General features: G+C 52.3%; 1 protein-coding gene across 3 annotated transcripts in view; it reads left to right on the top strand.

The window, feature by feature from the left end:
• The first annotated feature begins 2,756 nt into the window (after positions 1-2,756).
• PRKD2 (protein kinase D2) overlaps positions 2,757-17,311 on the top strand; it is a 32,847-nt gene continuing 18,292 nt past the window's right edge. The window contains exons 1-9 of one of the 3 annotated variants that reach the window (XM_057534807.1): positions 2,757-2,926; positions 3,395-3,815; positions 6,009-6,147; positions 9,278-9,409; positions 12,479-12,633; positions 12,747-12,969; positions 14,120-14,197; positions 14,276-14,429; positions 17,011-17,128. In XM_057534807.1, coding sequence (XP_057390790.1) covers positions 3,576-3,815; positions 6,009-6,147; positions 9,278-9,409; positions 12,479-12,633; positions 12,747-12,969; positions 14,120-14,197; positions 14,276-14,429; positions 17,011-17,128 — 1,239 coding nt within the window. In that variant the 5' untranslated portion in view covers positions 2,757-2,926; positions 3,395-3,575. Of the gene's footprint in view, positions 3,816-6,008; positions 6,148-9,277; positions 9,410-12,478; positions 12,634-12,746; positions 12,970-14,119; positions 14,198-14,275; positions 14,430-17,010; positions 17,129-17,311 lie in introns of all 3 variants that reach the window. The other 2 variants (XM_057534806.1, XM_057534805.1) reach the window with 2 other exon arrangements.

The raw sequence follows: 17,311 nt of genomic DNA, 5'->3' as shown, positions 1-17,311 counted from the left end.
CCCATGTTGTTATCACTGTGTGATAGTCTGTCCGTCTCCTCTCCTGACCCTCCACTCTCTTCCTCTATTTATTTCACTCTCGTTTTTGGGTTCCACCCCGTGCCCTCGGGCCCCCTTCCAGGTTCCTGTTTATAAGCCCCATCCCCTCTGCCCTGGACTTGCCTGTGAACCTTGTCTCAATAAACCCTTTGGAGTAAGATGGGCGGCGGTGCTGACTATTGAGGGGACCGGGGGACTCTCGGGGAGGAGTAACTGACTCTGCCAGGGGTGGGTGGAGCTTGGCGAGGGGATGTGATGGGTTGGGGTTTCATGGTAGGGCGGGGGTGCAGAGAGGGGCCCAGATCTTGGGTGGGGTGTGGGTGGAGGGACGGAAGTGGGGGCAAGGACCGAATCTCCCTGTGCCCCTCCTTTCTGTCCCTAAGCGCTCCCTCCCCAGGGGCTACAGCCGAGCCCTGACTGGCAGATGAAGCGATGTGACGGTTCAGCTCCTCATCCCCCCTGCCCCCCGTGTGATGGTTGGTAGTGAGGCCAAAGTGCTAACCCAGAGTACTGAACGCCCCCCTTCTCTCCCTGCCCCACGCCTGGGCCTACATGGAGTGTGAAGGAAGGGAGACCCTGGGACGTGCCCGCACAGAACGCCTCTGCCCTGCTGGGAGCTGCCAGAGGAGGAGATGCAAGTGCCTGACCCCTCGCTGCAGGCGCCCGGAGGAGTCCATTCCCTTCTCCCTTCTCTGCGGTGGCTGAATCACAGTAGTCGGATGTGCCCTCAGAGCTCTTCACGTGCCATCTCACTAGGTCCCCACAACCTCAAAAAGTGGGGAGCGGAGCATTACGCACGCGTTAACACAGGACGAGAGATGGAGGCAAGGGCTCGAGGAGCTTGCTCAGGGCCCAGCAGGATACAAATCAGAATTTGTATCCAGTCCCTTGTGACTCCCTCTGCTTGCTATGAGGCCTCTTTGCCTACCAGCCAGGGGTCCTTGGGCAAGTCCTGGCACCTCCCTGGGCCTCAGCCTCCCCTGTAAAGTGAGCCTGTCAGTAATGCCCACCTCCTGGCTTATCAAGGGCTGTTCCCCAGTGCCCGGAACAGGGCCTGGCTCCTGTCAGGGCCCCATGAACACTTGAGGAAGGATGAAGGCCTGAGAAGTGCACACTCATGTTAGGATTTCACTGTGGTGGTCGTCCGCCGGTCTGGACAAAGGGCACAGGTGGGCAGATGGCCAGCAGGTGAGGCTGACAGGAGCCCAGCTATGGGTGCCATGTGGCCTCATTGCCCCCTCATCCCTCTGGGCTCTGTGCAGCTTCCCCAGGTGGTGGTTTAGGGTTTCGCTCCAGCCTCAGACTTCCTTCCCCAGCCCCAGCCAGCCCCCGGATGTGGTGACAGATTCGCTACTGTGCCAACCTCAGCTACCCCCAACAGCCCTTTACCAGGAATGGGGGCTCATCGTGAGTTCCTCATCCCCACCCAGCCCTGCTGGTCGGGAGCCTAGGCGGCGGTGGCCCATCTCTATTGGGATGCCTCTGGGGCTCAGCCAGGCCTTGGCCCCTCAGTGAAGCCAGTGGGTGGTAGCTGCTCGCATGGCAATCTTGGACAAGTCACGTTGCCTCTCTGAGGGTTCAGCTTCCTGTACGTAAACTAAATGGTAGCCACTCATTATTAGCTGGGGAGAAGAAATCAAGTCGGAATTGGCCCTGGAAGAGGTGTTTTATGACAGGCCTGGCACATAGTAGGGCCTCAATCCATACTTGCTGAATGACTAAATGAACAAACCCACCCACAAACACCTGAGTGCCTGAGATGCCCACCCCTTTATCTTAGCGCATTATAGCTACAGTCACCATTACTGAGCTTCTGCTGTGTTGTAGGCACCCTTAAACCATCTCATTAATCCCCACGAAGACCCTCTGGGGTCAGTCCTATTATTGTCCCATCCAAGAGACAGAGAAACAGGCTCAGAGGGGGGAGGTCACCAACCTAAAGTCACACAGAGACAGGCACGTGCACACAGAGACAGGCACGTGCACACTTCCCCAGGAGAACTATGTGCTCTCCATCTATGAAGTGGTGTGGATGTGTGGTCCTCCCTGGTCGCTATGGTCCTTCCAGGCACCCCCAGGCTTTTCTTTGGCTCTTCACCCTCCTAAACACTGGGGTGGAGTGGGGAGCTGATGGAAGGAAACTACACCCCTTCTCCACCTGCCCTGTGCCTGACTCTCTCCGTGCACGGCTAACCCAGCCCTGGCCCCTGCAGTTTGCTCCTGGCACTTTGGCCAAGGTCGCTGGAGACAGACCTGAGGCAAGGACCTCTGCCCATCTGGAGGTCTCGGTCTTCCCACCTGTGTAATGCGCTCGGGAGTGGGGGGAGGGGGCGGGCGTGGTGACGCCCTGGGAAGAGGCAGGCCCGGCCCGGAGAGCGGGCCAGACCTGACACCGCCTCCCACCCTTTCCCCAGCGGTGGGCGCCGGATGCAGGCCAGGCAGAACGGCCCCCTTCCTTAAAGGGCCAGACGCCTCCTCAGCCCCGGCCTCGCGACCTGTTGTGGGGGTGAGGGTGGCTTGCCCCTCCCTCTCCAGCTCAGGGAAAAGTCAGCTTTCCAGACTTGGGTGTGAGGTGGGAAGGAATCAGTCTCGCCTCCCTTCCCCGCATCTCCCACCCCTGGGTCCCCAGACCCGGGAGCGGGAGGTGCCACCCCCAACTCAGAGGCGCTAAGCCCGCCCTCCTCTTCCGCCCGCAGGCCCTCATCAGGCTCCGCCCTCTCGACGTCACCGAAGCCGGCGCCGATTGGCCGACTGAACTGTCACTCCGGACACTTCCTCCTGGGCCGCAGCCGCCGAATTAAACTTTGGAGTGGGAAAAAGAGCCATCGGCGCCCGGCGCCGGACGACCCTCCCTTCCCTCCCACCCCCCGCCACCCCACTGCCGCCGGTAACACCCCCTTCTCCGCGGCCCCCGACCGAATTTTTCTCCAACTTCCGAGACCCGTGAGATTCCCGCCTTAGCACCCCAGCCCTCGGAATCCCTCTGCCCATTCCCAGGCCCGCCGTCGGATCCCTGGGATCCATTCGATCACCGACTCAGAGACTCCTGCTCTCCACCCCAAGATCTGGTGAATCCCTCGAGCTCCCTTCTTATATGGATCCTCTTCTTAGAGCCACTGGATTCTTGGCTCCACCTGCTCCCTTTCCAATCCCTTCTTTCTCCAGGGAGCCTTTGGATCCTGGGCTCTTCTGATCCCTGTGACCCCGGCCTACTAGATTTTCTTTTTTGATTTCTTGGAATCTCCCAATCTCTGGGCCCCCCAAACCATTAGATTTCTCCTTTCTGATCGTCTGTGATCCCTTAATCCCCGGGCGGGCGTCTGATCCACTAGATTCCTTTTCTCTAACTTCCCAGGGTCCCACCATCCTCGAGTTCCCTCAACCTGCCAGGATTTTCTTCTCGGATCCCCGGGATCCCCGCGCTCCTACCACCAGCTAACAAGATACCTCGGATCCAGGGACCTGAGCCTCCCTGCTCAGGCTCCTGCAGCCGGATCCCGGGTGGGCGCCGGGCGGCGGGTCCCGGGCCTCGCCCTATGGCCGCCGCCCCCTCCCATCCCGCCGGGCTCCCGGGCTCTCCCGGGCCGGGGTCTCCTCCGCCCTCTGGCAGCTTGGAACTGCAGGCGCCGCCACCGCTGCTGCCCCATGTCCCGGCGCCGGGCTCGGGGGTGTCCTTCCACATCCAGATCGGGCTGACCCGCGAGTTCGTGCTGTTGCCCACCGCCTCCGAGCTGGCCCACGTGAAGCAGCTGGCTTGCTCCATCGTTGACCAGAAGGTGAGGGCACAGGGTTCCCCCCATCTAGCTTGAGGAGAGGTCTGGAAGAGGGTGGAGGCGCTGGCAGAGGCGATCTCCAGCCCGGTATAAGGAAGAGGGAGAGAAGGGGGATAAGCCTTGGGCGACTGAGGGGTGGGGGTGGGGCATTGGCCCCCAGTTGCCCCCTCACCCCACTACTCCTTTGAGAGAGGCCTGGTCAGAGGCCCCAGAGGCCTCCCCAAATTGTATGTCCCTGCGTGTTGTTGTTTGCTGCAGACAGCATGGAGGAAGGGAGGGACCGGTGAGGTGTAGGAGCCGAGAGGAAGGGGCAGGTGGGAGCAACAGATGTCAGGGGACCTCCCTGTCCAGGCCTATCCCCGGCCTCCCATTTGGTGGAAACAGTAGAAATTGAAGCCAGGCTGGCCATGGCGATCAAGTGACATGTGTGGGTGCGGGTGCCTGCAGTAGCTGCCAGGGGCAAGTGAGGTCTCAGAGTCCAATCTCTGCCCTCCCCCAGGCTTGAGTGTGTGTGGAGGGGCAGGTGCGCCTCTTCACAATCCCCAGAGGCTCTGAGGTCTGTGTCCTCTCTCCTGATCAGTGTCTCCCCACCCCCCCAGTTCTGATGCTAGTCTGTTAAAACGAACCTTCCCCAATCCCACCCCAGTCTTCACTTTGGACACCAGGGTCACTGGGGTTGGGGCCTGGGGGAGCACGGCAAGGGGAAATCAGGTGGTATGCAATGCTTGGATTCTAGAATGTTAAAAGTTAGAATAAGAAAAAAATTGGAATAGTGGGCTACTCTATTGTTGGAATTTTGGACTGTAAAAGTGTTAAAATGTTAGAATTCTAAATTGTTGGAATATGCAATTGCTAGGTAACTGAACTCCTCTGATATTAAAGTGTTCAAACATTAGAACCCGAGGTTGTTGAAATACTAAAACATTAAAATGTTGGAATATTTGATTCCATCGTTGTTAGACTCCTAGAGCATAAAAATGTTAGAATTCTGGAATGCTGGGTCGTTGAAATCCTTTCATGCTAAGATATTCAAATATTAGAATCCTAGTTTGGCAGATTCCTAGAACTTTAAAATATTAGACTACTACTAATCTAGGTTATTAAAATCCTAAAACTTATCATGATAATTTGTTGGAATCTAGAATGTATAATCCTATAATGTGAGCATGCTGGAATCCCAAAATACCCAAATTGTAGAATCTTCTTAGATTCCTAGGAATGAATTCTTCGGGCTGCAGACAAAACGTTAGGAACTGGGCCAACTCCCCCATTTTACAGACAAGGAAACTGAAGCTTTGAGAAAGACCTCCAAGGCAGTCAGGACCCTGGCAGTCCTGGCCACCTGTGGACCCTCTCCCAGCAACAAGAACAGATAGAGCTTCCTTTGCCACCTACCCCAAACCCCAAAACTAGCAGGCCCAGCTCGCACTCTGCCTGCTCCTTGGGAAAACAGGCTGGGGAGAGGGCAGATTGTCCCCTGGGTGAAATTCTTTATCCGATGCTCAAGTCCTCAGCCTACCCCCTCAGGCCTCACCGCAGTTTTATTTTCTGCCCCCCCCCAACCCAGTCCAGGTGTGGTAGGGCCCCTTTCCTTCCTTCCAGTGGCTCCACCTGGGCGGTTTCACTTTCTGTTCTACCAGGTTTCATTTCCTGCCCCGCCTCCCCAAGCTGGGGACCGGGACACCTGGGTCCTTGAGGCATTGGGTGGGGAACACCGTGCCAGTTTCCAGCTCCCTTGAGCCCTAGCCTTTCCGCACCCCCCTCCCCCCCCACAAACTAGGAGTCCTAAATCCCCTCCTTCCAGATCGCCCAGCCCCAGTGCTGGGCCTGGAGCCAGGTAACAGGGACAACAATAGATCCAGGAAGGAAGCTGGGGGTGAGGGGGAGCGGGAGGTGGTGGGGAGATAAGGGAAGGGGTGCTCACGCAGCCCTACCCCCCTCCATCTCCAGAAGATTCTAGGTGCCCACGCTCCCAGAGCCACTCTCCCAAACTCTGGCCAGCGCTCTCTTCCAGCACACCTGGGGCCCTGGCACCCTGCCCAGCTCAGCTCGAGCTGGGCTTGGGAGGGAGCGGGCAGGAAGCGAGGGGCTGCGGGGTCTCTGAGTTTCCGGGGGAAACAGCCGGCCCTGCCCTGGGAGGGTTCCAGACCGCTGCTTTGAGCTTTTCCGTCACCACCTCCCTCTCCCGCCCCTCAGTTCCCCGAGTGTGGCTTCTATGGCCTTTACGACAAGATCCTGCTCTTCAAACATGACCCCACGTCGGCCAACCTCCTGCAGTTGGTGCGCTCCGCCGGAGACATCCAGGAGGGCGACCTGGTGGAGGTGGTACTGTCGGGTGAGAGGCCGAGGCAGGCCTAGGGGCGCAGCCTCGAGCGGGGGCGGGGCATCGGGAGGAGGGGGAGGGGAGGTGGGCCCAGAAACTTAGTTCTTAAAGTTAGGGACCAGCGGTTCTAAGCCTTGGCTGCAAATTAGAATCACCGCGGGAGCTTTTTACAAACTACCGCTATGGAATGGGTAAGTGTGGTGCCTGCACATTGTGGAATTCGCACAGCACTGAACATAAACCATCCACGGCAACGCGGATGAATCTCACACACCTAATGCTGAGGGACAGAAGCTAGACATCAGACTACATACTGTATCATTCCATTTATGAAGCACAAAGACAATTACGCTATTTTGTTAGAAGCCAAGAGAGTGGGTACCTTTTCGGCAGCTGGAGTTGGGTGGGGGGGCACAATGGTTTAAACTTCCATTTATCCATCAGGATGCTGGTGACATGGGCATGTACAGTTTGACAATTCATTGAGCTGTGCATTTCTGATATGTCCTTTCCTAGACCTACGTTACACTTTGATGTAAAGTTAAAAATGTTTTGCTGCCTGTGCCTCCTCCCAGTGAAATGCTAAATTAAATCAGACTCTGCGGCGTGAGATGAAACCCGGGTACCTGTATTTTCAGCCAAAATCTAGTCCACCCACTGGCCATTCCCATTTGATGGATGGGCAAGCTCTCAGCACTTAGAGGACTCTTTAGCCCTTGGTTCCTTCAGGAGGGTGGGGTAGGGGGGTGGGAGGTACCTTACTCATGGCTGTATGTCCTCCCCTGCCCCCCACCCCCACCCGGAGTACTGCAATGCTCTGTAAAATTTGTTGGATGGATGGATGGATGACAATTAGAAGTTTGGATTAATGGGACTTCCCTGGTGGCGCAGTGGTTAAGAATCCTCCTGCCAATGCAGGGGACACGGGTTCGAGCCCTGGTCCGGGAAGATCCCACATGCCGCAGTGTGTCACAACTGCTGAGCCTGCACTCTAGAGCCTGCGAGCCACAACTACTGAGCCCACGTGCCGCAACTACTGAAACCTGGGCGCCTAGAGCCCATGCTCCACAACAAGGAAGCCACCGCAATGAGAAGCCCGCACACCGCAACAAAGAGTAGCCCCCTCTCGCCTCAACTAGAGGAAGCCCACGCGCAGCAACGAAGACCCAACGCAGCCAAAAAATAAATTAAAAATAAATAAATAAATAAAGAGCATAAATCATTAACAAAAGAAGAAGAAGTTTGGATTTACATCCCTCGTATAGGCTTGCCACCCTTGGATTTTTATCTTCATCCTGGTCTCTCCCCAAACCCAAGTCTTGTTCGTGCAGCTGTCTCCCTGATGCTTTTACTCGGCAGCTCCAGGCCTCTCAGATACAGCCTGTCCAAGACAGAAATCTTGATTTCGCCTTCTAAACCTGCTCTTCCCACAGTCTTCTCCAGCTTGGTGAAGGGTATCACCATTCACCCAGGTGCTCATGCCCCAAAATTTGGGCCATGCCTGGCTCCTCTTTTTCTCTCACCCCTTCACTTGGTCCATCCTCAAATCTACTGGTCTCACCCATCCTGAATCTATTTCTTTACTCCCTCCACTGATCCAAGCTGCCATCACCTCCTGCCTAGACTATTGCAGTAGCACCTAAGTCAGCTCATGACACTCCACTGCTCAGAATCCTCCCCTGACTCTGCATTACCCTCGGAACAAAATGCAAACTCCTCAACGTGGCCTCAAGGCTGTCCATGACCTGGGCCCTGACAGTTCCGAAAATTCATATCTTAACACTCTCCTTCTTACTTTCTTTGTTCCAACCATCTTGTCTGCCTTCTGTCCCTTAAAGAAATCAAGCTCCCTCCCACCTCAGGGCCTTTGCACTTGCTGTCCTTCTCCCCCACCCCCGACCCTGTCCTGTCTTCTCATAGCTAGCACCTTCTTGTTATTTGGATCTCAGCTTAAATGCCATTTCCTCCATTGTCAGAAATGTCCTTGTTTGTTTATTTGTTTTATGTATCTTTTCCTTCTCCTCAAAAGAACGTCAGATCTCTGAGAGTGGTGAAACTCTCTTGTTCAGAGCTTTATCCTGCACGTGTAAACAGTGCTTGGCACATAGAACAGAGTCCCCTCTCCATTGCATAATACTAAGAAAAATAGCTTAATATTAGACAGAAATTGGGGGTGAGGGGGATGGGGGTGGGGAGAGGAACAAGATTTAGTCCAAAAATGAAACTTTAAAATAATAGCTGGGCTTCCCTGGTGGCGCAGTGGTTGAGAATCTGCCTGCCAATGCAGGGGACACGGGTTCGAGCCCTGGTCCGGGAAGATCCCACATGCTGCAGAGCAACTAAGCCCTCGAGCCACAACTATTGAGCCCGCGGGCCTAAAGCCGGTGCTCCGCAAAAAGAGAAGTCACCGCAATGAGAAGCCCGCGCACTGCAACGAAGAGTAGCCCCCGCTCGCCGCAACTAGAGAAAGCTCGTGCGCAGCAATGAAGACCCAACGCAGCCAAAAATTAAAATAATTAATTTTAAAAAATAGAAATAAAAAAGTGTAAGCGGAACATTCATCAAAATAAATTTTTAAAAAAAGAACTATAAGGCGATACTATTATGATCCTGGTTATGTTCTTCCCTAGATACCTGCATGGTCCAGACCCTTACCTTTTTCAGGTCTTTTGTCTTTTTTTTTGTTTTTGTTTTGGCAGGCGGATTCTTAACCACTGTGCCACCAGAGAAGCCCTATCTGTTTTTTTAATTAAGTTTTTTTAAATTGTGATGAAATATATGCAACATAAAATTACCATCTTAACCATATTCTAAGTCTAGTGTTCAGTAGTGTTAATTACATTCACAATGTTGTGTAACCAACCTCCAGAACTGTTTTCATCTTGCAAAACTGGAACTCTGTGCCCATTAAACAATTCCCCATTCCCCCTCCCCGGTCCCTGGCATAGGCACATAGGTGTTTTGGCCAATGGTGGAGCTGGGATTTGAACCCAGGTCGAATGAAATGTAGGATTCGAGTAAATGATTGAAGGAAAGATCAAACATTGCAGTTGAGAGGACTGTGTGAAACCTGGGAATGCGGAGGCTGAAATGGCCACCGCTGGTCCCGACTCAACCATCCGCCCCTCCCTGCTGCCTGCAGCTTCGGCCACCTTCGAGGACTTCCAGATCCGCCCGCACGCCCTCACGGTGCACTCCTACCGAGCGCCTGCCTTCTGCGACCACTGCGGAGAGATGCTCTTCGGCCTGGTGCGCCAGGGCCTCAAGTGTGATGGTGAGAGGCGGAGGGGCTGGAGGCGGGGCCAAGAGGTAGGGTGTGGGCGTGAGGGCGGGGCCGGGATGGAGCTCAGGGCCAGGAGGTGGGGCCTAAGAGGTGGGGTTCGGAGAGAGAGGTGAGCGCCCAGAGGCAGGGCTTGGGGGAGGAACTGGAGGTGGGAACAGGAGGCGGGGCTTGGGTGGAGGGAGGGGGTCTGGGTGGGGCTCCGTTTGGGGGTGGGGACTGGGAGGTGGAGCTCCGAGGGAGTGGTAAGGGGCAGAGCTTTGGGGGAGAACAGGGGTGATGGGGAAGAGTGCGGAGCCTATATCAGTCAGGGATCAACAGGAGAAACGGAGCCTGTAGGGAGGCATATATTAAGGGATTTTTGGAAGGAATTGGCTTACAGGTTTGTGGGCGCTGGCCACTCTGAAATCCACGGGGCGGGTCGTCAGGGAGGGCAGGCAGGAGATGAAGCTGCTCTCCAACTGGGAAATCTCAGCTCGGCTCTTTCAGCCTTTCAACTGATTGAAACAGGCCCACCCAGATTAACTAGGACGATCTCCGTCACTTAAAGTCAACTGATTGTGGACTTGAGTCACATCTCCAGATACCTTCGCAGCACCACGCAGATTATCGTTTGAGTAACTGGGGATGTGACACATCAAGCTGACTCTCAGAGTCCACCTCTTGGCAACTTGGCACTTCCGTCTGCTAGGGCTGTCCTAACAAAAGATCACGGGCTGGGTGGTGTAAACAAGATCTGGGTTCTGACAAGATATGGTTCCTGGTGAGGGCTCTCTTCCTAGCTTGCAGATGGCCACCACCTCCTCCTGTGCTCATATAGCACGTGGAGAGAGAGCGATTTTTCATGTCTCTTCTGTTTATAAGGACCCCAATCCCACTGATCAGGGCCCCATCCTTATGGCCTCAGTTAACCTTAATTACCTCCTTAAAGGCCCCATCTCCAAATACAGTCACATTGAGGATTAGGGCTTCAACATATGAATTTGGGGAGAACACAAACATTCAGTCCATAACAGGCACCCATACACGTCTCCCTAAATCACACTTAAAAAAAATAAAGGAACACAGTGTGTTCCTTTGAGACAAGATGTCTCAAGTTTAAGCCCAAGTGTCAGGATCCGCAGGTTCACTGTTCCCGTCTTTGATGCTTCTGAGGGGGAATGCTGAGATCACGCCTCCCCTGCAGAGGAAGGCCGCACACCCGCCTTGGCTCTGCTCTTCCCACAGCGGATGAAGACCATCCATTATATGATGACGACCTGCATCTCTATTGTTGCTCAGTGTGCCCCACTATTAGAGGCGTATTCTCAGATGTTCCATTGCCTAAGGATCTCCAGCTTTGTGGCTGTCATTCTCCTATAGAAATCCGGAGTCCCTGATACCTTGTGTTCCAGATGACCCACAGCATCGACTAGGGTTGTTATCATGCAGCCCTAAATATACTTGTGGAGGACTTCCCTGGTGGTCCAGCGGTTAAGACTTTGTGCTTCCACTGCAGGGGGCGCGGGTTCGATCCCTAGTCAGGGAACTAAGATCCCCACATGCCGCACGGCACGGAAAAAAAAAAGTTAAATACACTTGTGGCATTATTTAAGGACTCTAGGGATAATAGCTGTATCAGGCCTGCAAAAAACCAGTTTACTGCATTCAAAGCTGCTATCGATATTGCCATCGTCCACATGCCATATCCAACTCTTGAAGTCTTGGTTTATGTAACCATTGTCGTGGAGCAACCCTGGTATCACCAAGTTCTAATGGCCATTCTCCGAATGCACTTCATCGGCCCAGCATCACAGATGATGGTCCAAGTTCATAGGGTTCCAAAAGAGGCCCAGATGCCGGTACTTTATGCCATTGACACCTTCCTACGGGAGTTTGGTTCTACCTTGATACTCATAACAGGACCCATAGATGAGATTCTGAAATTCTGTGAAGCATGTGAGTGATTAAAGGCCAAAACTGGGACATGGTTCCTGTGCGCAATTTGCCATCCTGAAACTCTCCTCGTAGCACCAACAGCAATCCCCAGGCTTGCCTCTGCAGCGTGACATTGTGCATTTGAGACAGTGCCTATGATGAGGAATTACTGCGCAGGAAAGTCTATAACAGGCCGGCTGCCAGAAGACAGGCTTCATAAAATGTCCGAAGGAAGCTTCCAAAGGCTGGAGGAACATTCTTTACTCCAGAAAGAGATCCTGGAATCATTTGGAATCACCAGAGATGTATGGAGAAGCATTCAGGAAGTCCAGTAGGAAATGACAAGCTGAGCCTGACTCTTTCATGGTCAAGGATTAAAAATAGAAAAGAAAAGAAAGAACAAAGTCACACTTCCACATGATATGATACAACCATCCCGAGTACAACTGAAAATGCTCTCTTTCCCCATAAGACGATGTCCTTGTGTGATATTCCCTCTTCTCCTTTGACATTCCGTAACAAATATCACGGTATAAAGTTAATTATTATTAATATTTTATGTTAGATGATAAGGGGGTAGAAGAGGGAAGAAAACAAAAATATTTGGTGTATGAACATATTCATAACAAAGTAAGGAAGAAATACTATGACTGTCCTCATGGCTGCAACTGGTCACGTGGCTGTGGCTTCCTTCTCTTCCTTCTCCACTGCCTGGTCCATATTCCCTTTGCCCTCAGCCAGCACCTCACCTGCTCATGGTGTTTTGTCTGTTGGGGTGGCCCAAAACTTTATTCCTTTTTTTTTTTTTTTTTTGGCTTCACCAAGTGTCTTGTGGGATCTCAGTTCCCTGACCAGAGATTGAACCCGCGCCCTAGGCAGTGAAAGCGCAGAGTCCTAACCACTGGACCGCCAGGGAGTTCCCCAAACCTTTATTCCTGAAGGCTCTCAGCCATTAGCAGTAATGCCTGAATTGGGTTTTGTAGTTTTCCGCTGACGTTAATTACACTAGGAAGAGGAATCCTGAGGGACCTGCTGTGTTACAGATCTTCAGAAAAGGAGAAGGTGGCGGGGGCGGGGGAGGGAGCTGAGCTTTAGTGCCCACGTCAGGTGGAGGCTATGTCTCTGACCATCGAGCGCCCCACACAGGCTGCGGACTGAACTACCACAAACGCTGCGCCTTCAGCATCCCCAACAACTGCAGTGGGGCCCGCAAGCGACGCCTGTCGTCCACGTCTCTGGCCAGTGGCCATTCGGTGCGCCTCGGCACCTCTGAGTCCCTGCTCAGCATGGCTGATGAGCTGGTGAGCTGCTGGGGGAGTGGGGAGGGGTGGGGGGGGTGGGGGTTGGGGGTTGATGAGGCCCAGGCGCAGGGGCGACGTGCTGAGGTGTCCCTTTCCACCTTGCCATCTGACAGAGCCGTAGCACCACCGAGCTCATCCCTCGCCGCCCCCCGTCCTCGTCCTCCTCATCTTCTGCCTCATCCTACACCGGTCGCCCGATCGAGCTGGACAAGATGCTGCTGTCCAAGGTCAAGGTGCCACACACCTTCCTCATCCACAGCTACACGCGGCCCACCGTCTGCCAGGCTTGCAAGAAACTGCTCAAGGGCCTCTTTCGCCAGGGCCTGCAGTGCAAAGGTCAGCGGGGGCCCCCCACGTTGGGGGGTGGTGAGGGACAGAGTCAGAACACCCCCCATCACACAGACACACTCAGAGGCTGGGCTTGTGGCAGGAAACAAAAATCTCTGTTCCGATCCTTAGAAGCACAGGGCCTTGGAAAGGGAGTGCCCTGAATCCTGAAGTTCTAGAACTTTTGGAATTCTGGAATCCTAGAACCTCAGTCATTAGAAACTTGGAATCCTAGCACCTAAGAAATCTAGAATCATATGATACTTAGCATGGAATTCTAAAACCGTAGAACTTGAGAATTCTTGAATCAGAGAACCTTAGAAACATAAGTTTCAAGAATTCGAGATCATAGGATTCAGCAAAAAGAATCATAGAACTTTAGACTCATAAATATTAGAACTATCAAATTATAGATTCTCAGAATGTTAGAACTTTAAAACCATAAGAATTGAGAAGAAACTTGGACATCAAACTCTGCAGTCTTAGAAATCTAGAATCATAAGGACCTTAGCAAAATAAGTTTTCATACAATTCCAGGATCTTTGATGTATAGCAGCCCAGAACCTCAGAGTCTTCAAACTTCTCAACCAAGCACTGGTTCTCAACCAAGGACAGTTTTGCCCAAGGGGGGATGTTTGGCAATGTCTGGAAACATTTTTGTTTGTCATGTGGGGCTGGTGCTACTGGCATCAGGTGGGTAGAGGTCAGGGATGCTGCTAAAAATCCTACGATGTTCAGAACAGTCCGCCACAACAAGGAATTTTCCAGCCCAAAATGTTCATAGTGCCAAAGGTTGAGAAACCCTGCCCTCAAAAGCCTGAAGTCTAGAATCATAGAATGTTACATGCGATTACATTCTATAATTGTAGAAATCTAGGGTGATGGATATTTACACTGTTAGAATTATAGACACTTACAGTACTAGGGCTATCAAGCCACAGACACTTCATCTGGCCCTCCTCTATTTAATCAAGCCTCTCCATAGTTGGGGACTGTGGCTTAAAGGAGGGATGACCAGGGAAGGGTCATTTAGCTTTCCTGCCCCAAAAAGCAATAGCAAATTCTTTTGAGACTGGGGGCTAGGGGTCAAGGGTCAACCCTTAGAGGTGACCTCTCTTCCCCCTCCCACCCGTCTCCATGTTCCCTGTCCTCCTACCAGATTGCAAGTTCAACTGTCACAAACGCTGCGCCACCCGAGTCCCTAATGACTGTTTGGGGGAGGCACTCATCAACGGAGGTAAGAGGCTGGGGGCTGAGCGGGAAAGGGCAGCAGGCCTGGGTTCCGGAGGCCCCTCTGATGCCCCTGTCCTCCCAGATGTGCCGATGGAGGAGGCCACTGATTTCAGCGAGGCTGACAAGAGCTCCCTCATGGATGAGTCAGATGACTCGGGTTTCGTCCCGGGCTCCCACTCAGAAAATGCTCTCCATGCCAGCGAGGAGGAGGAAGGCGAGGGAGGCAAGGCCCAGAGGTACCCAGGGCCCTCTCCAGCGAAGGCCCTTCTCCGTCCCTACGATGGGTTGACATCACCCCGTTCTTATAAATTTCCCAGGTTCCTGAGGCGAACTTTCTCAAGCATCCAAACTTTATTTTTTTTAACCTAACCTTTTTTCCTGATTTACATTTTTAACAAGTTTTAATGGAAGCCTATTTTAACTTATATTGTTTTTCTTTTATCGGAACTGGTAATACAGTCACTCAAAACATATATAGTCAACCCCTCCCACTTCCCTGTCTCTCAGCTGCCCAGCCCCTCTCCCCAGAGGATGACAGTGGGATTAGGTTCTGGTGGGTCCTTCCAGAAACAGTCCATATGGCAAAGTGACAGTACAAAGAGTGAGTGAGAACATGGACTCTGGAACCAGACTGCTGTATGGCCTTAGGCAAGAGAATAACCTCTCTGGGCCTCAGTTTTCTCATCAGTAAAATGGGGATAAAGTAGTACCTACTGTATAGGGTTGTTGCGAGGATGAAATGAATTAATGTAAATAAAGTATGTAAAACAGTACCTGGTATACAGTAAGTGTTAGTTTAACTCTTATCCCAGAGCCCTAAATCTTAAAAAGGAAGGGAAAATATCCATTTTCTTTCAACCATTTTGGCCTTGGATTGATTTGTATGGCCTTAAACAAGTTCCTTCTCCTTTTGGTGCCTCAGTGTTCCCGTCTGTAAAATGGGGAAAGGAAAATATCCCCAACGAACTGACAGGCAGTGGCTTTCTTCTGGCATGGAAGCTCTGAAAAGTAATAACTTTTACTTAGTTACACATTTTAAATTAGAAATGGAATTAATCTTCAGCTTCACTAGAATGTGAGTTCAAGTGCTCGAGGGCAAGGATATTTATCCTCCTCCCAAGTGCCTAGGACAAGGCCTGGCTTCCTCCATGGATGACTGTTTATCGAGGTGGCAGGAAAGCAGCAGGGCTAAAAGCACAGGGCACTGGAGGCTGAGAGATGGATCCCAGCTCCATCACTTAAACTGCTGGTCCTTTCTCTGCCTGCCTCGGTTTCCTCCTGGGGACTGAGGACGTGCCTTACAGAGTGTGCAAATTCTATTTGATCATGCAGGGAAAGTGCTTGCCAGGTTATAAGTGCTCAGAAAATGGAAAGGGAGTTCTCCCTAGTATTTGAATCTTGAATCTCTAAAGTGGGAAGGGTGAGAGGTGATCCATTTGGAGGTATGAGAAGAAAATATTTGCATTTCCATTTCTCTATTTTTAATCTCATCCTTTGAACCTTTTCACTTTTTTTCATATGTTTTAGAAAAAATTTTTTTAATTGAAGTATGGTTGATTTACAGTGTTGTGTTAGTTTCAAGTGTACAGCAAAGTGATTCAGTATATATATATATAGAGAGAGAGAGAGAGAGAGAGGGAAGAATATATGTATTCTTTTTCAGATTCTTTTCCATTTTAGGTTATTATAAGATACTGATAACTGCTATCAAAAATAAAATTAGAAAGGAAATGAGAGGGGATAGAAAATGGGGACAGGCTATCTTACTTAGGGTCGTTAAAGGAGCCCTCTGTGAGGAAATATTGTAGCTTTAAAGAGATCTGAGGGAGGGGAGGGAAGGAGTGGTGTGGAAGATATCTGGGGGAAGAGGCTACCAAGCAGAGGGAACAGCAAGTGCAAAGGCCCTGAGGTAGAACCAAGAATGTTGCAGGAGTAGCAAGGAACCTGGGATGGCTGAAGCAGGGAGAGTGATGGGAAGAGGATGGGAAGTGAGGCCAGAGGTGGAACGGGTATTCAGGTCACAGTGGTCACCGAGAGTTTCTTGCTAGTGCCACCCGGCCCTAGCCACCTGGAACCTCAGAATCCCTTTCTCCCAGGTCTTTCCTGGGAGTGTTTAGTAATAGGCTATCAGAGTTGGACCTTGAAGGACTTGGGAGGGGAGGGCTGTTGGGAGAGGCAGCCTATTTCACAGATGAGGAAACCGAGTCTCAGAGAGGCAAAGAGAAGTGGCCAAGGCCTCTCAAGTCCAGGTCTAGCGCAGGGATCAAGAGGTTGTTGGTTCTGAAGTTGGGCAAGTCACTTAATTTCTCTCAGCCTTCATTTCCTCACTGTCCTAATAGCACGTGCACAGATGAGAGAAATGAGGCACAAGAGAGGTTGAGTCACTTGCCCAATGTCACACAGCTGGCTCCACAATCAATGGGCTCAGTACTAATTAGCACTTATTGGAGGCCCACTGTGTGCCAAGTACTGTGCTAAGCTCCTAAGAAAGGCTTCACTTCTCACAGCAACCCCTTTGGGTGGAGAAACTGAGGCATGAAGTGGTTAGGTAATTTGCCAGGCAGCCTGGTTTCAGAACGCAGCCTCATAATGTGGGTCTCTCAAGAGTCCCCTTCCTCATTATGGGAAATCTGGAAACCACAAAGGAAAAAAGTGTGGCCAAAAAAACCCCTGGCTGCCCAGAGATGCAACCACCCCCCCACCCCCACCCCCCACCCCCACCCTCGCATAGGCCCCTACCACCACCTGCCGCGGCCCCAGGCACTATGGCTATTTTCTGCTTGTAACCTCTCACGCCTTCCTCTCCCCCATCCTCAGCTCCCTGGGGTACATCCCCCTAATGAGGGTGGTGCAGTCAGTGCGACACACAACACGGAAATCCAGCACGACGCTTCGTGAGGGTTGGGTGGTTCATTACAGCAACAAGGACACGCTGGTGAGTGGGTGGGGCGGGGTCAGGTGGGTGGGGCCAGAGTTGGGGAGGGCGGGGTTTGAGGGGGCGGAGCTGGTTGGGGTTTGGAGTGGGCGGGGTCATGCTGGAGGCTGAGGTAGAATTAGAGGGGTGGCTATAGGGATGAAGGGGGAGGGACTAAGGCAAGGGGAGGGGCGGGACTAAGGC

The sequence above is a fragment of the Balaenoptera acutorostrata genome, chromosome 19 (genome assembly GCF_949987535.1).
Source record: "Balaenoptera acutorostrata chromosome 19, mBalAcu1.1, whole genome shotgun sequence".
Lineage (NCBI taxonomy): Eukaryota > Metazoa > Chordata > Mammalia > Artiodactyla > Balaenopteridae > Balaenoptera > Balaenoptera acutorostrata.
Note: the sequence above shows the minus strand (reverse complement) of the source record. Positions and strands in the feature narration are given on the sequence as shown.